The sequence below is a fragment of the Mytilus edulis genome, chromosome 13 (genome assembly GCF_963676685.1).
Source record: "Mytilus edulis chromosome 13, xbMytEdul2.2, whole genome shotgun sequence".
Classification (NCBI taxonomy): Eukaryota; Metazoa; Mollusca; class Bivalvia; order Mytilida; family Mytilidae; genus Mytilus; species Mytilus edulis.
Window position 1 is genome coordinate 53,037,306 of NC_092356.1, and position 23,472 is coordinate 53,060,777.

A 23,472-nucleotide genomic window follows, 5' to 3' on the forward strand; every position below is an offset into this window, starting at 1 on the left:
TGTTGAACCCCCCTCCCCAAAAAATAAAATAAAATAAAATAAAAATATTCGATAGTAAACGTTGAATATAAATGATGTGAACTCCAAAGTTTTATATTATAAAACCAGTAAACCACAGGCTTCTCAATTATTGTATGATCATGAACTAGGTGAAAGCATTGAGCTGGTTGTAATTTACTTTGGTTTAATTCTGTTGCTTCACAACATGGTATTTGTTTTCTGTAAATATTTTTATATAAGGCGGTTGATTTTGTCAGCTGAGTCTTTTGTGGCCTACACATTATGTTTTTTCCTTCAATTGTTGAAAACAGTATGGTTGTTTAAAGTGTTTGCTTACATCGACTTGATTTAACCAGTGGCGGATAGTTGTCTCATGGAAGTCATACCACATCTCCTTATTTTTTTTATATTGTATAAGTAGGAAAGCTATGCATTTGCATTATGCAGAGACAATATTCGTACGGCACTACGCTATAGGTAAACCCGTGTAGCAATACATTATGAATAATCGCCGTGCATTACACTGAGTAAATTCTTATAAAATTTTATTAGGTAAATTTTTAAAGCATCGAACATGATACATTCTCATAAGGTCGCCTTTGGTACTTTCTTCTATTCATTAATTTTACACAAGTTAATTAAACGCATTACACTATACACATTTGTTATTGTATAACAGTACTGGGTATGTTCCTTTCGTAATTGCACTAGGTAAGTCAACCTCAAAAGTACCATATTAGGTGTATGTTTTCATCTTGAGTATGTATGAAATATCTGCGACGGGAAGTTATTATAATACCAAATACTCTGATTTTTTTCTATTTTGTTAAAATGTATTAACCTCATTACGGCCTAAAAAATTCTGTGTGTAAATCCTCAGAATAACACCATGCAGAAATGACGAAGATGAATATATGCAGAAAATATGTCTACTTTTTTAAATGCAAACATGCAGAAGTAAGATGGAAATACAAGGTGTATACCCGATCCTAATATTAAAACCGACCAATTCATTCTGACAACACTGTGTTAACCGGGACAAATTCAAACTCGATATTGATTCATATTTTTTTTACAATCCATGCAAGCATTAAAAAAGGTGTGGAAACCACTCTAATATAGAAAAGAATAAAATCTACGGTAACTTTCTTTCATTTGCGGTAAATTTAATTACAAACTTGCAATTTTTTGGCGACAGAAATATTCTTTTAAATTAGTTAGTTTATTTTCTTATCAATTTACAATGTTAGATCATTTGTAATACATAGGAAGATGGGTGATACACACGCACGACATTGTTTCGACATTGTACGGAATAATGTTCCGGCCAAAAAACCAAACTTCAACAAGGAGTAGCGTAAAAACTAGAACGGTTGCTAAGGACTTTCTTTGCACCCATCGATTCGTCTTTCATTTTTGAATCGTATATCAATTTAAAAAAAAAATAGAAAATCTTAATAATGTAAAAATATCTGCTAATTTTGATGATTTTCCCTATATATCCTTTGTATTTTTGGTATCATGCTATTAATTTCAACGGCTCGTATCTCAAAAACGAAAACGGTTACCCCTTTTTTTATTTTATTTTCTGGTGTAATGTTACAAGCAGAATTCATATGTGAAATTTTAAAAAAATCCATTGTGTAGTTTAATTACGTACTCTTCGCCTTAAGGCAAAAAGTGCTTTCAATGATCTGCCTCGATGTAACGTATTATTAAGTTTGCTCATGGACATGTTTCTGGAGAGAAAAGCAGCCTTACATTACTTGATACATGTAACATATTCGTTCGTTCGTTCGTTTGTTCGATCATTTGTTCGTTTGTTCGTTCGTTCGCTTGTTTGTTTGTTTGTTTGTTCGTGAGTTCGTTCGTTCGAACGTTTGTTTGTTCGTTCGTTCGTTCGTTCGTTCGTTCGTTCGTTCGTTCGTTCTTTTATTTATTCATTCATTTATTCATTCATTCGTTCCATCATTCATTATTCGTTCTTTCCTTCATTCGTTTCTTCGTTCGTTCATGTGTTCGTTCGTTCTTGTCGTTTGTTCGTTATTTTGATCGTTCATTCATTCATTCATTCATTCATTCATTCATTCATTCATTCATTCATTCATTCATTCATTCATTCATTCATTCATTCATTCATTCATTCATTCATTCATTCATTCATTCATTCATTCATTCATTCCATTTATTCATTCATTCATTCATTCATTCGTTCGTTTCTTCGTTCGTTCCAAGGTTCGCTCATTTGTTCGTTAGTTTGTGTCGTTCGTTCGTTCGTTCGTTGATTTTATCGTTCGTTCATTCATTCATTCATTCATTCATTCATTCATTCATTCATTCATTCATTCATTCATTCATTCATTCATTCATTCATTCATTCATTCATTCATTCATTAATCATTCATCCATTATTATTTCGTTTCTTCATTGTTTCCTTCGTTCGTTCCTTCGTTCGTTCGTTCGTTCTTTCTTTCGTTCGTTCGTTCCTTCGTTCGTTCGTTCCTTCGATCGTTCGTTCCTTCGTTTATCGTTTCTTTGTTCGTTCATTCGTGTCGTTCGTTCATTCATGCGTTCTTTCGTTCGTTAGTTCCATCGATCGTTCGTTCGTTTTGTATCGTTCGTTCGTTCAATTATTCATTCATCCATTCATTTGATGCACAATTAGGATGATTTCTTTTACACTTCATGACATACAGTTCAGCAATGTGTACCAAGAACTCCAAGAAGTTAAGTAATTTGTCTTTAGTTATCTGCAACCATGACCTTATTCTGAATGCAAGTGTAATAAGCGTGTGTATTTGGAGGAGAATGTCTAATTCCCTTGATAATTGTACGGAATTTCTGAACTATACAGGAACATGTATTCAAACAAAATATTACTAGTTCCCGAACTTTATCTAAAGGTACGTCATTGTGATAAGAATGAGAATGATTGGAGAGTATATAAATTAAATGCTAAGACCATAACAGAACATATTGTCTGGATAAAACCCGAACGAACGCATAGCTCACAAAGGTAACATTATTTGAAATATATGTTTTCGTGGCCTCAAAAAGTTTCACATCAAATAACTCTTAAAAAATTATCATTCATTTTCTCATTTAATTTTCATATAGGTACTTAAAAAATTATCATTCATTTTCTCATTTAATTTTCATATAGGTACTTAAAAAATTATCATTCATTTTCTCATTTAATTTTCATATAGTTACAAATTGATATCACACACACATTCTTATATAAGGTTATATTAAAGCTATTGGGTAACATCAATGTAACGCCAACCAAAACTACAGAAATCATAAAAATGCATTTAGAGTGTAGCAGAAGTCTTCAGCATTGCAAAGTTTTCAAACTCTACACAGTTTTGAGTATAAGTTAAACTGTTTTCATGAAGCCTCCAAACTGAGTATAATGAATCTTTGATTTGTTTTATGTAGTGAACATTCGGTGTTCCTGCAAGATGATCGCTCTGTTGGTACTTACTGCCTTGTTATCAATCAATGCTGAGGACCAAGGTGTTTATATTGATAATAAATGGGATGGTGGCTTTGCGGGTCATGTTTTGCTACACCCTGCAGTTGCCCTTCATGGCTGGACTATCCATGTCAAATTTGATCATCCTGTTGACAAACTTGAGGTAAGCAAAATATCAAATTATATCAACTAAGTCAAATGTAAGATGATAAACGACACCAATTATTCGGTCTGAATTGGCATGTTTTTTAGTTCTGTTGGAGAAATTGGACTTGTAAGGCCCTCTTTTTAAGCAATGGTATTTATTTTTCTCTTTATTGAATACGATTGAGCCCATACAAGGTCGTTCGAACAGTGAATTCCGTCGTCACCATACATTATCCATGAGGATCTGGATAGGGGGCTCCTTAATGTCTTTACTCTTAATTTTGATAGACCGATGTCGTCTAACTAAGAGTTCCAGACTTCATGGGTACAAATGATCAGGAAGAGAAAATTCAAAATAACAAACAGAAATATAGGGAAACGCATGATCTGTATGGTGCGTCAGGAGGATAAGCCTTACATGCCTGCCCCAATGCCATTTTTTCCACACTCAGTAAAAATGTCGTAATCGAAAAAAGTCGACAATTGGTAAACTCACAGATCAGACCAAATTTGGTTGTATCATGAGACCGCGAGACCATGTCCATAATAATTGAAAACAGCCCAAATCCATTTATAATGATTGAATGATAATATATAAGATATAAGAATACCTTGTCGTTTGCAATTACAAAGCACCCAAATCCTTTGTTGATATTTGGTAGTATATTTAGATAGTTCTCATGTGAAATACTTGTAGGCAGGTTTTTACCCTACTATCCGAGACAAAATGGCAACAATAATGACAGTAGTCAATCGGAAATCTTCGGGTGAATCCGCTACTCTTCGTAAAGTACGGAATCGGCCGAGTTGTGACGAATGCAACAGTAGTATACAGCTTTGCAATAGTCATTAATCGATTAAGGGAAAACAAATTAGGATTTCAAACCAAAGCCAAGGAAACTACATCAATTATAAGAGAGAGAAAAAAGCGGAACGAACGAAACAAAATTTAACTCCAACATACATGAAAACGAACATCAATGTATACAATTTAAAATTATGACCATATTATTATCATTATTCACGTCATCACAGACATACATTCGATATATACAGCAAGCTACGAGCTCTGATAATTTTCAGTTTTTGCATTTAGACCTGGGTAGCTGCATTAACATCTACCAGCTCAGACAAAACAGAATTTGTACTTACAAATAAGGACTATGATAAAGATGTTTTGTCCGGGGGAACCTGAAGATCGACTTTGTAGCACGTGCATCGGGTACCACATCTCTAGCAGGGAAAGTAACAATAGAAGGACAGAGTCCACAACCAACAGGAACACAACAACCAAATCAACCAACGGGTAATCCATCATTACCACCAGTTTCGACAAATAATTCTACAGGATCACCTAGTCATTCTGTAAAATTGACACCACCACCTGGAGTTGGTAAGCATTACGTTGATAGATATAGAAGGATAAATTGAATAGTTGAATAAATACAATTATCGTGGCAGCTATTTGCCAGTGTTTTATGGTTCAATAGTGTTGACAGTGGGTTACTTGCCATTAATTTTTATACCCCTTCCAAATTTATTTCTCCATGTTGAATGCCTTAAATTGCAAGTAGGGGGGTGAAATTACACTGTAAAAATATTTGGGTCCAGAATTTTAAAGGAAAGTAGTGATTTGGTCCAGGTGAAAAAGGTTGAAAAATAGCACTTCGGAAGCTGTCAAAAGATTTCAAGACGCCCTAAAGATAAAATTGTCCATATTTTGAGTTAGAGGCGATAAAGTTTTCTATAACTTTGATATAATTTGTCCCAAAAGTAGTACAACACACTGTCAAAGTTTCTTTGAGAAAGCGCAGGTGGGATTTTTTGTATTTACATTTATGTTCTACAAGAAATGCACTACGAAATAATTGTGGTCTCGGACCTACTTATGACATATGTGATTAGGGACTTTCCGATTGAATTTTCCTCGGAGTTCAGTATTTTTGTGATTTTACTTCTTATTCATATATATTAATGTTTATTCAGTATCTGTGTTTGATGATAATTAGTTGAATCAATTACGTTAATGTTGCAAATACAGGTTTACAAATGAGGATACTACATCGTTTTAAATAAAGTAGGTTTCATATCGTCCTTCAGAAATCAAGGGACTAACTTTAAATGCTTTTGATATAAACAAACATAATTGTCCATTTCTTGATTTGAATATTATATTTTCACACGGGAAACTATATACAAAAATGTACATCATAAAAGAACTATTTTTGTTCTTTTTATCCCTAATTCCGTTGTGTATTATACTCACCTTATATACCAGGGTTATGTTTTGGTACGCCAGTCGCGATCTTGATACGATTTGCCATAAGTTAGGTATCGTTGTGCTTTATACCATATCCAAATGATATTTACAGCTGTTATGTTGTGCTGTTACGCCACCGTTTTATGTTAGGGGAGGGAAAATGTTCACTTACATGTTAAACCCCGACACATTATTAATGTTCCTGACGGTTAGTTTTAATGATGTTTAATTTACGTTTATCCCGTATCGCCTCTTTTAAATCAGTTTATAGATTAAGACATTATTACAAAACTTAGGTTCACCTCCATGACTCAAAGTTGACCTTATATGGTTTTTGCTATTTTATTAAGCTTCATTTGGGTCATAAAGCTATTCAACCTTTTCGGTTCGTGTACATACTTGGCTTTCAAATAATCGACTTGATGAAGGTTGATCCAGAAAACTGTTCGGACGAATGACATTTATAAAGTGTTGATTTCATTTTTGAAACATTTTAACAAGTTTTATTTGTGCTTTAGGAGGGTCTAAGATGAAATATGACTATGGTAAAGCCATGGGACTTTCCATCTTATTTTATGACGCTCAGAGATCTGGCAAACTTCCTGGTAACAACCCCATCCCATGGAGAGGGGATTCTGCAATGGGTGATAACGGGGATGGACACGACTTAACAGGAGGCTGGTATGATGGCAAGTATATAAATTTTGAAATATATGAAAAACTCAGAAAGAGTCAGTCTCGTAGCAGTAAAGACGCTGCCACTGTTTCGAAGTTTTAAATAAAGGTTTGCATTGAAAAGAAATGTTCACATAAGGTGTATATTGCTTAATATTTACAGAAGGTTTGCATGTAGCAAAATGTATGATTATATATTGGATAAAACATATACCACGTGTCTTTGTCTATGACATAGTGTTTGGGCACATGTCATCGTCGGTACATGGTAAGAATACTTGACTTAATTTTGTTGATAATTTTGTTTTAGAGATAACAAGAAGATATGAATAACATTAGAACTGACAAAATTGAAATTCGTTCTTTGATAATCTACTAGTATTCCGTTGTTGAATTGCATAGAAACCGTTTTACCTTTATAAATGTTTGTAAATAAATAAATTTCCATTCTCAATTTTATTTGGCTTGGTTTTCGCTGCGAATTCATAGATATTTACTTTTCAGCTGGAGATCATGTCAAATTCAACCTTCCTATGGCAATGTCAGCTCATGTTCTAGGATGGGGATTAGAAAAATTCAAAGATGCATATGAACATGCTGGAAAACTGAACGACATGTACGATTGTTTAAGAACACCATTGGACTATTTCCTGAAATGTTGGATTCCAAGCCAACAAACTTACTGGGTTCAGGTGATTCATTTGCTCAAAAATCGTTTATGTTATGTATAGGTTTTATGTTCATGCGCATTTAACAATCTCATATAACCTCGAATATTTATTTTAAACATAAGCCAAAAAGCAAATGACTCATATTGCATAAGAAATAATCAGAAAAAACAGGCAAAAGACCGCAGAGGGACATTCGAGCACGTAAGTCTAGATCATAACTGAGAAAGCCAAGACAAAAAATGAAAAAACTAAAGCAAGAACAACATTAATACTAAGACTAAGCAACATGAACTCCACTAAAATTAGGGGTGACTTTAGATGCTCCGATCCGAAAGGATAAGAAAATCCTGCTCCACATGTGTCACCCATATATATGCCAAATATATGTATACCGGTATGGGCATCAATCGGAAAGATACTATGCACAAGGAATTCTACTCAAACCTTGTTTGGCGCTGTTTGAAAAGAAATCTATTATAAAAAATGCAACTTAGACTTTCAGCGAATTACAAGCTGAAGATTTGAAAATGATTAAAGAATAGAGAAAAACGTCTAACATTAAACAATATAGAAATGAAGGAACCCCTTTCCATCCCTCATGCATTTGTTTTTTTCAATACATATAGGTAGGTGATGGTGGAGCAGACCATGCTTTCTGGGGGAGAGCAGAGGACATGCACATGGGCAGACCAGCTTATAAGATTCATCCCGGGGCACCAGGAAGTGACGCTGCAGGAAATACAGTTGCAGCACTTGCTATCGGAGCAGTTGTGTTCAAAGAAAAAGGTTAGAGGATTTGAAGCACTATGTTAGCACACATTCGTATAAATCGGCCGACTGCGCTGACAAACATTAAGACTGGATTTCTTTTGTTTATTTTTTTTTATTTCATATAATTTAGATCTAGTGTGGATGTTTTTAAAGTACAAAACATTATTTTACTGTGGGGAACATAGTTTCAGCACTTTTATCGGAGCAGTTACTTTAAACGTCAAAATTGTTGAATAATTTCTAATCAATTGGCAGACCTCGTCATATTCCGCCAACCAACATGAAACGTTCTTAGATTGTATAATCTGACCATATGAGCCGAATGAAATTTCTAATATTTGATATCTTAGTTGGCACAAGTTAAGCAATGCTTTGAAATGTATGCCAAATAATTCCATATTTCATAGGAAAGATAGAAACTTTTATCTCGAACACACGTCTGAATTTATTTCTTTAATATCTTGATATTTCTATCTTTTGGTTCATAATGCCTTAATAACCTTGTAATTATGATGGCGAAGTGTGAGCAGGATCTATATTTCAATCAAATTGCACGAGGTAACATTAATGGAGTACTACGAAATTAATTTCATTACTTTAACCTTCTCCTCACCATTTTCTCGTAATCATTAAGTAAGAACTACTTCACCTTTACTTCGAAGATTTCTGTTTCAATATTTCAGATGCTGGTTACAGTGCTAAATTATTGGAAGCAGCTAAATCCTTGTACGAGTTTGCCAAAGCTAATCCCGGTATATATTCAAACAGCGTTCCTCAAGCAAAGGCCTTTTATGGGTAATATACTAGAAATGCTAGTAGTTTATCATATTCTACGCAGATCTTACAATATTCGTATAGTGATAAATTGATATTATTCTCTGTAGATGTTGACAAATGTAAAGTAATCTTCTTTTTTATATGTTAATATCTAGATGTAATATAGATGAGTGATTCGAAATAATAATTAATTTAAAACTTCAGTAATGAAAGACCTCCTGACCCCATGCCCAAATATTCAGACCTTGGTATCAAGTCAAGAATTATTTCGACACGTTAAATATGTTGCATATCACTCCTGTTGAAGGTCGATCAATCTCCCTGGGTATTACAGCTTCATCACCATAAACAACTGACTGTCACGAAAAAGCCAATAGCCTGAAAGTGTCATTTAACACAAGTCAATAAATAGTTTTCATATATTCTTAATTAGCTCATCAGGATTTAAAGATGAAATGTGTGAAGCTGCAGCTGAACTTTATAAAGCCACCAAAGATCAAAAGTATTTGACAGATGCAAAGTCTTTCTATGATCCTGCTTTGGCCTGGGGTTATTCGTGGGATGCAAAACAACCAGGTTGTCAGGTATGCGTTTAATTTAATGCAATTATGAAAGACATTTGAAGAGATTTCAGATATTTTCTTGCTGTATATTCGGTACTGTTAGAAATAAGGATACATTTTGAAAATCGCGAAACATAATCACGGCAAAATGGGCTAGAAAGGGCTAAACGCGAAATAAGTTACCTTGAATATATTACAGACCTTCTAAAATTCAAACTGACCATTATTCCGTGCGTTCATCGTGTATCGTGCGTGTTGCGTGCGTGCATCGTGCGTGCATCGTGCGTGTACCAATCGTGCATTCATCATTCATCGTTCCGTGTATTTTCCGTGTAACGTGCGTGCATCGTGTATTCTTAATCGTGTATCGTGCGTGTATCGTGCGCTCATCAATCATTCATTCTTAACCGTGTATCGTGCGTGTATCAATCATTCATTCTTAACCGTGTATCGTGCGTTCGTCAATCGTGTATAATTGTGTATATCAGATAACGTGTATTTGTCAAACGTTCATTTCAAATGTGTAACGTTCATACATTGCGGTTTTTATATGATAGTCGGTTATAGAGCTCACCAAAGCTTATATTTTTTCTCACGGTTAAAGTATATGTATATATATATATATATATATATGTATGTTCCAACTTTAGATAAAATTTACAATCATACTTACTTTCTTGTGAACACTTAATTAACTTCATCGTACATAACATTCATACAGATTCATGACTTTTTGTGTAAATATTTTATCATCTGTAAATATTTCGTGGTTATTCAGTGAATCTTGACTGGGACTGACACATTTTGATATAATGATACATGTTGTACGTACAAACAATAACATGATATTGACATTTCTACGACAGAAGAGTTAAAATTGGAACTTCTATTCAGCTGAGTGAAAATGGACTTAAAAATATACTGTTGGCCAACTGTTATTTACGGAAGCGTATAAGCGCCACACATTTTTTTTTTTATTTTTCTTCCTATGTTTGCGTTATAACGCAAACCTTTGCGTAATAACGCAAACCTTTGCGTTTAACGCAAACCTTTTGCGTTTAACGCAAACCTTTGCGTTATAACGCAAATATCTTTATTTAAATTATTATCTTTATTTAAATTATTCATTAAGTTTTGTATATATGTCCGTCTGTCATTCATTTCGGATGTGATTTACTAGTAGATAAAAAAAAAAGAAACATACATACAAGGCCAAATCATTATAATAAATATGCATAGGAATAATGGAATAATTGAAGTGCAATTATACATTAATTAAGACTGATTTGTGCATCAGAAAAGTATATAATTTAACAAGAAAATAGATAGAGTTTAGTATATAGTCATATTAAAATTGAAAGATAAAAAAAAATGTCATACAATTGTGAAACCTCCAAGTCAAATAGACATTTTTAATGATCTTTCTGCTTTAAAATGAATTATTAATAAGGAAACAATTTTTTTAAATCTCAGAATTTGATCAAGATTCTTTGATAGAAAGTCATTGAATTTTCATATCAATATAATGAAGTATTTTTAAGATGCTTGGGTAGCAATTTGAATAGAGAGAACATAATTTTATTAATAAAACATCTTCATTCTATATACATTAATTGCCAAAGGGTAGCTTGTTTGAATGTAACCTACTTTACACAGTTCTCAAACGAGAGCTTACTTTGGAAGTATATTTATATTCGGTTATAGCTATATTAGCAGGGTTGATTTTTTTGATAGGTGTAACCTCAATTTACTCAATTTTCTTTGTAATATATATACTAGTAGTAACTTGGATATCGTTTTTGGGGACCTTTATAGTTTGTTGTTTAGTGTGAGCCAATGCTCCGTGTTGAAGACCGTAATTCGGCCTATGATGGTTGACTTTTACGAATAGTGACTTAGATGGAGAGTTTTCTTATTGTCACTCATACCACATCTTCTTATATTATTCTGCTCATTATTAGTCATTGATATGATCTAATTATTCAAGCAGTTTACTTTGCAATTACTACAAAGGTGATAAATTCTATTATATACAGCCTCCTCCATTAATAACTACTGTTTCCTTTGAATCTTGAATAAGAAATAAGATAAAACAAATGTTTGCGTTATAACGCAAAAGGTTTGCGTTAAACGCAAAGGTTTGCGTTATAACACAAAAAGGTTTGCGTTATAACGCAAGGGTTTTTTGTTATAACGCAAAGGTTTGCGTTTAACGCAAACATAGGAAGAAAAAAAATGTGTGGCGCTAATACTCTTCCGTAGTTATTTGTTAAAAATATTATGTCAATTAAAAACAAATGTGCTTTTGCAAAATTTAAATGTGGGGTAGCTCCACTAAAAAAAAATAGAAACTGGAAAGTATGAAAGAAAAGAAGTCCACGAGATGACATGTGTTGTAGCTCTACTATTGAAGATGAACTTCATGTCATTCTATGTAGTTTTAAGACAAATATTATACATTTTAATGAGCATTTTAACCTATAATTATCAGATAGCGAAAATTTTATATTTTTATTTAATAACGGCAATGTTGCTGCTATAGTCGCCAAAAACACCAACAATATTTTATCGAAAAGAAACTATACAAATCCTTGGTTTTAAATCCTAGGTTAGATGATAATTCTTCGCTTATTTGGCAAATTCATATGCTACTAAGATATTTTCAAATATTTAAGTTTTGATAAATACCATTATAAATATCATTTTTGTCTTAGTTTCTGATGGTCACATGCACGTTATGTTATTTCGTTGAGAAAATACAATATACAAGATTGTCGGGTAAATGTGGATTGCGGATTAAAATGTTAAATGTCAAACTTGAATTAACAAATTAAACTGAGGCGAATTAACATGAATATGTATATTCTCTTCAACAGTGTTTGAATTCTCTGTTCTGAATTTCATTTAAACAAAGCTAAAATGTTTTGTGGAAAATTGAATAAAAATAAACATTATATGTATTTGAAGGCATTATTTTAATAAAACATATATAAGATCAAGCAAATATACCATGTATTATTTTAAATTAAGGACTTTTAAAACTTAAAATTGGATTTACAAGTTAAAGATATAATCTTGTTTTTTTTTGCTTTTTTTTTTTTTTTTATATAAAATCGTTAAATATATGGTATTATCATAACAAGTCTTTATTTGAATGGAATAAACATGGAACACTTTCACGGATTAATTTTTCATTGTGTTCATGGTTGCCTATCAATGACACCGTTTTTAATGTATGCCTAAAAGATTATTATCCGAAAAAATAATTCACAATAGTACGTTGTTACTGACTAGGTTGGTCCCCTCCGTAAACATTCAGTATGCCTTCGGAATATACAAATATTAAGGTATGGTCAAGAATTTCAATAACGGCCGGGAAACAGACTAGTTGTTAACCTTCTATGATTATCAAAGAATGACGGATGTTTTTTTTTGGTACGTCTAAACACTGCTAAGGAGTCCTTAGTGCACGAAGGCTTTGACTATACAATGCCACTAAGGACTAGAAGGTTTGCTGTTTATGTATTATTTTTATATATCATGTTAGAGATTGATATTTAATGCATAAATTTCAAATTTTCAGAAAAATAATCATAATTAAACGAGATGTTCGACATTATTGAGACACGTGCCGGGTTTTCTTTGATATGCCGAAAATCAATGAACCGATTGACACGTGCCAAATAACATAGCAACTGATTAAACAATGACGATTTTTTTTTTATTTTAAGTAATTTAAAACAATTGTATCGAAAAGATTTATGCTTCAAATATTTATAATTAAATGTGTTGATAAAAATGAAAAATAATTTTGCTGTTGTTTTATTTCTTTCCCAACAAAATTGTTTGCCATAGGAGCACGACCGACTTTGATGTGCGCCAACTTATAAGTAAGAGTGTGGTCAGTTTGTTAAAATGTTTATGTTAGATATACGAAGACAAAAGGAATATATATATTTATAAGTTTTTGGTTTTAATTTGAATTCCGACAAAGATACGTGTATATACAAATTGTTTCACTAAAAATTTGAGTTAAATCCGAAAACCATCATAAGAAACAACTATGTTAAGTTTCATGAAATGGATAAGCGGTTCTCAAGTTACAGTGCGACATGCGGACGGACGGACGCCAGACATTGGTATACCATTAAACGTCCCGTCAAAATATTGACGGAGGATAAAAAAAAAGCGTAGTGCGCCCGTATTTCAGAAAGAAATCTGATTTCAATTGTATGGTTTTTTTTTGTCGAGTCTTCGACTTTAGTCGAAAAAGCGAGACTTAGCGATCCTACATTCCGTCGGCGTCAGTGGCGTCTACAAACATTCACTCTGTGGTTAAAGTTTTTGAAATTTTAATGAACTTTTCTTAAACTATCCTTGATTTCTATTAAACTTGGACAGAAGCTTCTTTATAATCATAAGATAGTATCAAGAATTTTTTAAACATTTATCAGATTCATAAACTGTCCCGGGTTTTTACCAAACTTGGACAGAAGCTTTTTTCAATCAAAAGCTAGTATCAACAGGAATATTTTATTGATTTATATTTCCTCATTTTTGTTGAGCATGCGATTAACAGAAAGAATAGGCGAGACACTGGGTTTCGCGGAACCTTTACGATTCTTTTTAACAAATTGTCTGTTTAACATATTGTATGAGATAATTTATGAAAGAATGACTGTGGTATGTTCATTACTCACTGTTGAAGGCCGTGGGGTGACTTATGGTGAAAACTTCTGTGTCATTTTATTTCTTGCGATGAGTTGTCTCATCCCCAATCATACCACATCTTTTTCTTGTTATCAAAACTTCAACACGTATGTTCAAAAACTTAAAGAACGATTGTACGCATATGTATTGAAACCTTATAACCAGCTATAACATGTTCATGTGTGGACAAGTATCATTTGCAAATCTATAAAACACGTATTCAAAATGGCGATTAACTGGAAACAATAAAGTATTATAATACCAGAATTTGAAAACGCTCCACGAACAAGTCAAGCTGACGACGGACGACGACGAAGTGATACCAATATATACGAACGCAAAATGTGTATGCGGTCTTTTAAAAACCGAAATTAGATATATTACTCTGTTGACAAATTTATTATTTACTTGAAATATTTACAAAATACATTTGAGAAAATACTTCTTCGTTCTGAAAATTTTTTTCCAACAACTATTCATTTATCAGTATCCAACTTTACCGATCTTGTCGATTAAACGTTAAAGACATCAGATAGGAGGATTCCCGTGTAATCAGTTATGTAATTTGACACGTGTAAGACGGTTCATTTATTTTCGGCATATCAAAGAAAAACAGGCACGTGTCTTGATAATGTTGAATATCTTGTTTATTTATTATTATTTTTCTATAAAATTTGAAATTTATGCATCAAATATCGATATATACCATAATATGAAAAGAAATTACATGTAACATAATCCCATCTAGTCCTTAGTGGCATGTTATAAGTTCTTAGTGCACTAAGGACTCCTTTAGACGCACCCGTGTTTTTTTTTTACCATGGGGTGTTTTTTGTTCTGTTACTGAGGAGATTTTTTTGTCCTTTATGAATCCAAATGACAAAGACTCCATTAAGGATAAATTTTGTTTCATAGAAAAATCGGTAGTTTTTATCCATTTTTTGTTCATTTTTATCGGATATTTATAATAGATTGAAAAATACAAACAATTAATTGAAGTTTCGTATGCATCTATCAAGACCAAGCAATTTTTGACTAGTATAAAGATCTATAAAGGGTTGTCTTTGTTTTATAGCTCAAAACGGTATTAATACATTGGGTTGAATAATGAAATAGTAGCTCAGCACACTTCGGCGCAGACCAGTAGACTTTGGCGCAATGGAGTGCGATGGTTTATAAAACGCGGGATACCTTAATTAAAGTCTACATATGTGCAATTATTATGAGCAGTATATTTGTTTCAATGTCCGTATATAAAGCATTTACTACAGTGTTATTACATATGTTAAAGTTCAACTTGCTGCGTTCTTATTGAGAGATCGTCCTATTTGATGTTTTGCAAGTATAAATTATTCTTGCTTCTACATGTATCGTTACTTAATTTGTTCCTCTAATGAGATCCTCATTTACCATTATATAATCGTAAGAATAGTTTGTGGACCCGTATGTATTTAGGGAATGATACTCAATCGTACGTATAAAACCAAATCTTTGTGTATTTCCCGTTTGACAGTCCTACATGTATATTGAATTTTACTCACAACTCAGTAAGTTGATACCAGCGCGGGGTACATGTATGCTTATGTACCTCTTATTCTAGATGTCAGGTAACTTTCTTGAGTTTATGTTCATATGTTGGATTGCTGTCTGATTGACGAATACCCGTCATTTTATGTATTTAGATTTTTTTAAATTTGTTTTTTATGGATGCACCAAGGATTTGTATAGTAAGAAGATATTATACTACAGTCTATGCAAAAGCCCACGAGATTCCAATCCTTCTTACTATACAAATCCTTGGATGCACCCAGTTGTACCTTTTCATTGAAGATATATTTCCGTGACGTAACCTCGAAATATTAGTCACATCACTAAAAACAATAAGGGAAATGAAACTTCTTCTCGCATGTTGCCCTTTGGGTACTAGTTCTCTTCGACAAAATACTGCCTTGAACTCAATTTTGGTATAAATATAAAGAAGTCACAATTTGGTTCTGAAATGGATATTTTTGTAAACACCAAAAGCTAGGTAGCATATCCCTTAATTGATATAGGCTCTTAAATTCGGCAATATTTAGAGACATGTACAGTGCTAGGGCTGTTAGCAAGTCAAGGTCGCTAAATTCTCATTATCCGTTTAGAGATTTTCTGAAAATACAATGGCTTTTGCCTTATTCGAAACTAAAACATTAGCAAATATAACTGGTGGCCTTCGGCTGTCAATTGTTCTTTACGGGTTTTTATCTCTTTGACATATTCTCGATTTTCATTCTTAGTTTTAAAATAACTAAAAATACTATTTACAATTGTCAGTACAAAATACATTTAAGGAGTCAGTGCGTTGATACATGTTATATTCTACTGAATTTACTATATCCGTTATTATTACGTAATATATATATTATATAAGTCCTGTGTCCAGGTGGAAATAACGGGCCGTAATAACAATATGTGATTTGTATGTCAGGTGAAAGTGACAACGGGTGGTATGTATACCAAAATGTTCATCGTCTTCCATTATACATGAGGGTGTGAATGGGGGTTTATAGAAGAAAATAGACAAAAAATAAAGAATACAAAAAATAACCAGACAAATAGAAAAGAAAATGATGAGGTACTAGAATATATGGAATAAAGAATGATCGACAAAAGGTAAAACGAATTATAAAACAAATTGCCTAAAATTATAGAATACAGAAATAATGACTCCCCATTCAGACCTCATGATCTGACATTTAAAGCTTTAGGACATTTATGGGCATGCGATACAGTTTTAGACCGACAGTGATTTTTTACAAAATCAATTTGTACATGTGTATATGCGCTAAAAGATATATCTTCATGTGCTTAATTTAAAAGACAAATGGGTTTGAATTATTCGACATTTACTTAATATTTCGGTTTCTTTGACATTTCTGTCCTTTGAGCAGACACCCTTAACATTTTATGTTTCAAAATATAAAGATATGCAGATTTCGGTAAAGAGATAAGAAATATCTTTGTTACAAAATTGGGTTCTTACTACATTTGTGTAACAATTCTTTGTTAATAATTGATTTAGAAAAAACAATATTTTTGTTGAATATTTATCTAGTTAAAAAAATCGTTAATTTCTTCATAATAGTTGGAACAAAAATCTCCATACGGTATCAAGCCAAATTCCTAAAAAGAAGGAACATATGCTCTTAAGCTAATGGTTAAATCCCGAAAAAAATGTTAAATGCTAAAAGTTTTTAGAAGAAAGAGTTTAATGCTATTTTAGATTAATTCTGCGAATTGTTTTTGTCTGCAAAAACATCAAACAGAGAGATAAAGAGAATCACAACTAATTGAATAAAATGGAGGATTGAAATGGAGAATGTGTCAAAGAGACAACAATCCAACCAAAGAGCAGAAAATGGTGCGTCTAAACACGACTAAGGACTTCTTAGTGCACTAATATGTTATAATATGCTACTAAGGGCTAAAAGAGTGATGTGCAATGTAAACCAATTTCTTATCTAGATCAAGATTGATATTTTAATGCATATATTCAAATTTAATCAATATAAAAAGATCACAAATAATAATTGAACAATGCCTGTGCCGGTTTTCGTTCATTTTTCCGAAAATACTGAACTATAAGACACGTGTCAAATTACATAACTGATAACACTATTACCTTAAAAAATGAAAAAAATAATTATTTGAGAAGAAAATAACCCAGACATTTAGATATATTTACCATAAAAATATGTTTTTAAATTTTTAAAAAATCATTTAATATGCATCGGTTTATGATTTAATGAAAAAATATAGAAAATTGTTAAGCTGGTTTTTTTTAAAATGAAAATACATAGATCATTCATTTATTGCAATCAATTATATCAAACATGTAGTTGACATAATTTCTAGAACCAGTCACTCTCTGTAGATATAATGCGTCGGACATTGTATGCATAAAATAAAATTTAGATTTTTAACTGTATGAAATAAAATTAGTAAGGGTCTCGCGGAACCGTGACAATGTCTCGCCTTCGTTTGCCGTAAACTTGAACTCTCAGGCTGAACAAAATCAAGACACTTTATTTTGATTGTTAGGAGCTTCTGCCCAAGTTCACAAATATTTCCGGTGCCTATAAAATAGCCTACTTTAATTAAGTTATTTGAATCTGAGCTGGTAAAATAGCATATTATCTATTATGCTGGTATCGGCAAAACAGCTACAAGTATTGCCTTTAATGAAAATGCATATCAATTTTAAATACTATTCTAAATAAAATAGCTTTGAGAATCGTGTAAAAAGCGTTCGTTGTTCATTCGTCAATGAATCATTCAACGTGTATCGTGCGTGTATCGTGTATTTATCATTCATCGTGCATCGTGCGTGTATCGTGCGTTCATCATTCATCATTCATTTTGCGTTAATCCTCCGTGTAACGCTCATCGCTCATCGTGCGTGTATCGTGTATCGTGCGTGTACCGTGCGTGTATCGTGCATTCACCGTGCGTGTATCGTGCGTGCGTGTATCGTGCGTGTGGTCAGTTTGAATTTTAGAAGGTCTGTATATAAGCAGGTAAAAACAGCTACGGAGCAGTCTTTGAGACTAAACGAATTTAACTACATGCAAACTATATGTTGTGGATAGTAATGATTTGTTTGCAATGGACATGTTTTAGATAAGACTATGTATTTTAGACCGGTTATATTAAAATGTAAAAGAAACTATCGCTGAAATGAAATTAGATGCAATGCATTTATCTTTTTACGAGTATTCTTTAAAAGCAGTATTAGTTTCGGTTTTTTGTTTTGTTTGATGTGCTCGATGTACAATATACGAAATACTATATCCAGAATCTATGAATAAAGAATTGTCTTGATTCAAAAAAATTGGTACGTAAGAATAAAACCCTGAATCCACTCTAGTTTCATTTGATCTTTACTTCATACATTGTAGCTTTTACTCTGGGAATTAACTCAAGAAGCTAAATATAAAACTAACATGGAAGAATTCATTGCTGCATATGCACCTGGTGGATCTGTACCTATGACACCATGTGGTTTGACTTACAGGGATAAATGGGGGTCAAACCGATATGCTGGTAAGTCGTTATTCTGACCAAAACGTTCTAAGGTGATCAAACAGATATAATATGCTGGTAAGTCGTTATTCTGACCCGAACGATCTAAGGGGATCAAACAGATATAATATGCTGGTAAGTCGTTATTCTGACCCGAACGATCTAAGGGGGCCGTTCATCTTTACAAACATATGTCAATGATCTTTAAAACGAGATATGCAATAACTTAATGACAGCTTTATTAACCCAATTGACACAAAGCTAAACACATCAAGGGTATAGCAACAGACTTTTCTATAATAATGTGGACGTCACCATAAACTAAATGTATTGAACCAAATATTGTCATTTTTGACAAATCTTAGATATGACTGTAGTAATTCACACAAGTGCAATAATTCATGTTTATTCAAGGTACTATTAAGCAATTTAAATGCTATTCATTCAAACATACTATTATAAATCCAGTCATCCATTATTGTATAAAATATTAATGATAAAAGAATTGAAATAACGAAGATATATATACTTAGTATTGAAATTACGAAAGATATCAAAGGGACATTCAAGCTCATATGGAAAAATAAACTTAAACTGGCAAAAAAAGAAAAAGTCCACCGGACAAACAACACACAACATAATTAACTGTGTTATGAATTGTTGTTCTGTCATTAACGTTTAGAAGTCATGTTTCCAAAAGGAACCTTTCTTTAGAGAAAAAGAAAAGAAAAAAAAAGAGATAATTTTTTTTAACCATTGCTATTAGATATTACTACTTCATTACCTTTTTTTCGTTTTAGCTAATGCTGCTTTCATTGCCGTGATTGCTGTTGCCGACGGAATAGGAGGAGATAAGTTTCTTAATTACGCCATGTCACAAATAAACTACATCTTAGGTGACAATAATAAACATTTGAGTTATGAAATAGGATTTGGAAATAACTATCCAAAGAAGCCTCACCACAGAGGAGCGTAAGTATACATGTTATACTTCACAAATGGAAGTTTCTCGCTACATTTAAAACCCATTGGTGGCCTTTGGCTGTTGTTTACTCTATGGTCGGGTTGTTGTCGCTTTGATACATTCCCAATTTCCATTCTCAATTTCATAATTTTTGAAATACATGTAATTATCTAAAGAATTGGCGGAGTAAAGCATGTTTTCGAAATCTCAACACTCCCCTTATACCTCTAGCCAATTTTAAATAATCAAACATACAGCAATGCGCACTATAAAACTAAGTTTAAAAGAATTCTAAGTCCGGTGTCAAAAAAAGGTAACACAAAAAACAAAGCAAAATAACAATGATACATGCATTAACAAAAAATGTAAAATCACAAAAATACTGAACTCAGAGGAAATCAAATCGGAAAGTCCTTACTCACATGGCAAAATCAAATGACAAAACACATCAAAAACGAATGGACAACATCTGTCATAGTCCTGACAGGCATTTTCAAATATAGAAAATGGTGGATTAAACCTGGTTTAATAGCGCTAAACCTCTCATTTTGTACGACAGTCTCATCAAATTCCGTTATATTTACAATGATACGTGAACTAAACATACATACTAAATAAAATAGTCAAAATATGGGTACAGCAGTCATTATCGTGTTACAATTTTAAAAGAATCAATTTATTGTGTCTGACGTCAGAAAATTTATACGTCACATATTTTTGTCGTTCAAATTTATATTAACAATTTTTAAAATTTCACATGGGCAAAGGATTACTAGCAGTTAATAATATGCCAGCTTCAGACCTCAGTTAAAGCGATTGAAAGATTGTGTCTTTATCATATGAAAATCAAGCACAATCTCTCCCATTAGGGTTTTAGTATCAAACCATCATAAAATATATGAGAAGATAAAAGAGGGACGAAAGATACCAAAGGGACAATCTAACTCATAGATTGAAAATAAACTGGCAACGCCATGCCTAAAATTAAAAAGACAATAAGACAAATAATAGTACGATAACCTGTACATGTGCACTTAACATAATTATTTTTATTTCACAGTGCATGTAAGCCAGGTTGGTGTGCGCCCTCATGGCAAGATAGTCCACATATTTTGTACGGTGGTCTTTGTGGTGGACCCGGTCCTAATGACGATTATCAAGACAATCGAGATGATTATGTCAAAAACGAAGTAGCTTGTGATTTCAATGCTGGTTTCCAAACTGCATGTGCAGGTAACATTGTTCATAGATCTAAAGCCAAAAACTATGATCAATCTTTTAATGGTTTTATAAAGACTTAAATCAGTAGAAAAAAATCAATGGGTCCTGACAATTTGGGTGGTGTGAATTTGGAGCTCTGATTAATATATGATAAAACCAGCTGCTTCATTGATGAACACACAAACGTTGTTTTTAGACTATGTTTTAAAGTTTAAAAGTTTCATCATTAAGGTGAAATACTACACCATGGTATACACTGAGAATGTTTTGCGGAAGTTTAGCAGTTCTGTCCGGGCAATCCGTCTTCCTCCACCAGTATAAATCAATCGCCATGAGATTGCCAATAGTTCTGAAAGTGACATTAACCATAAACAATCAATCTTACACACTGAGATGTATAAAGAAAATATTGCTTAGATAAAAGTGAATAACACAATCGCGTCTGTCTGTTCGTAGAATTAAACGCGAATATTTTTTTTTGATTTCTTTGTCTTATACTAAACAGGAAACGTTTATGCAAGCCGGTGCTATTTCTTATTCATTCACGTTATAAGAATACATCATCTTTGTTTTGTTTTATAGGTCTTTACCATTTCGCAATCAATAACCAGCTGCCTCCATCACCACCTGCCAAATGTTGATTTTGTAGATACTGAGAAGACAGAAAACTTACAGATGTCATAATAAAAATAAAGATGTATATTAGTTTTCTGATGTCGAAAAAATAGCATTTACGTATTTCTTAGCATGTGTAAACTTGAAGAATTGTGTTAGAGGACAATGATTTATCCCCCAACCCCCCCCCCCCCCCTCGACCGAAAATCAAATATTATACCTTTTAGTGAACATATATTATAGACATGATTACTTCAGTAATGTTAGTATTGTCGTTGATCTCCGTTTTACCTGTATTGGTAATATACAGCTCAAAACAGATTAAACAAAATAGCTATTCCATACATACATTCTTTTTATCACTCAATTGGAATTGAACCCTAATCGTTTTAGTTTTAGCGTCGGGTTGTGACACTGTGTTTATATGCATTGTTATGTATATATAATAATGTATATATAAGTACGTCTGCACCAGTGACAACTCTACAACATATTTTCCCATCTGATCACCAGCAGTGATGGTGATACATGGCTGTGTACATTCTGTATATATAGTTCGTCTAAACATCAGCCAAACAATTTTAGATCTGTAAATTTGCTTACGCGAATTGTTTGTTCTTCTCTCAAGGCGTAATTAGACTAACCCGTATTTGGCACAACTTATTGGATGTTTTTTGTAAATTTGTTCTAGCACCTTATCTAGCTATCGATATTCTTTGCCTATTTGTCACAACTTTTAGGAATGGTTTCATTTCATTGCTTTTTGAGTAAAGGCAACAATAGTATACCAGTGTTCAAAGGTCATATATCGATTGAGAGAAAACAAATCTGGATTATAGATTAAACGTTATTTAACAGAGGGAAACATATCAACTATAAAAGGAAAACAAAGGAACAACATTAACACTGAAGTGCAACAAAACGCAACATACATTGAAACAAACTTTTTGATAACAACTACCATATTGTTGGCTTGGTACAGGATATTTTAAGAAACAATGGTGGGTTAAACCTGGTTTGATGTTCAAATCACCCGCTTTATGACAAAGTTACAAAATATCGCTAAAATGACAACACTGCGTGACTGAAATACAGCACAAATACACACAAAAACATATATCACAGAGAAACGCACAAACAAATAATATAAAAGTCGACACAACGTGCAAACCACATAACAACAACGAACATATATACCACCAACGACAGACACCACAGGATATCACAAACTCGTACGAAACTATTATTGTACTTTATCGGTCCTCGCGAATGTCCAACTGCTTTATTCGAGGGACACATGATAGGTATATATTGTGTAGTCGAAAGAGTCTTTGGCGTATCAACTCATGGGCACTAAATCTTTGTTGAGTTGTTTTGTAAATCTAAAATATTGGGGGATTTTATATAGATAAATGAAATCGTATAATAAAAAATCTAAATGAGGTTGTTAAATTTGATGTATGCCTTTTTGTGCTTCTCTATTACATTTGTTTGTCATTATAGTGATTAAGATGCTAACACAATGTGTACTGCTGTATCCGGGTTTTTGACAGTTAAAC

The 23,472-nt window shown here is 32.7% G+C and overlaps 1 protein-coding gene across 1 annotated transcript; it reads left to right on the plus strand.

Moving 5' to 3' along the window:
• The first annotated feature begins 2,895 nt into the window (after positions 1-2,895).
• LOC139500757 (endoglucanase E-4-like) lies at positions 2,896-21,998 on the plus strand. Its single transcript, XM_071289592.1, has 12 exons — positions 2,896-3,016; positions 3,442-3,641; positions 4,722-5,018; positions 6,404-6,574; positions 7,065-7,252; positions 7,858-8,017; positions 8,686-8,797; positions 9,213-9,363; positions 18,990-19,134; positions 19,914-20,085; positions 21,138-21,310; positions 21,881-21,998. Exons 4-12 carry the CDS (start codon positions 6,415-6,417, stop codon positions 21,937-21,939), a joined length of 1,320 nt encoding a protein of 439 aa, XP_071145693.1. The 5' UTR covers positions 2,896-3,016; positions 3,442-3,641; positions 4,722-5,018; positions 6,404-6,414; the 3' UTR covers positions 21,940-21,998.
• Positions 21,999-23,472: the final 1,474 nt, after the last annotated feature.

Excerpts from the sequence above, each read along its gene's own strand:
- LOC139500757 (XM_071289592.1), top strand. The coding sequence starts at position 6,415 with ATGAAATATGACTATGGTAAAGCCATGGGACTTTCCATCTTATTTTAT. Across the intron at positions 7,253-7,857 it reads AACAAACTTACTGGGTTCAG|GTAGGTGATGGTGGAGCAGA; the intron begins GTGATTCATTTG and ends CAATACATATAG. Across the intron at positions 19,135-19,913 it reads GGGGTCAAACCGATATGCTG|CTAATGCTGCTTTCATTGCC; the intron begins GTAAGTCGTTAT and ends TTTTCGTTTTAG.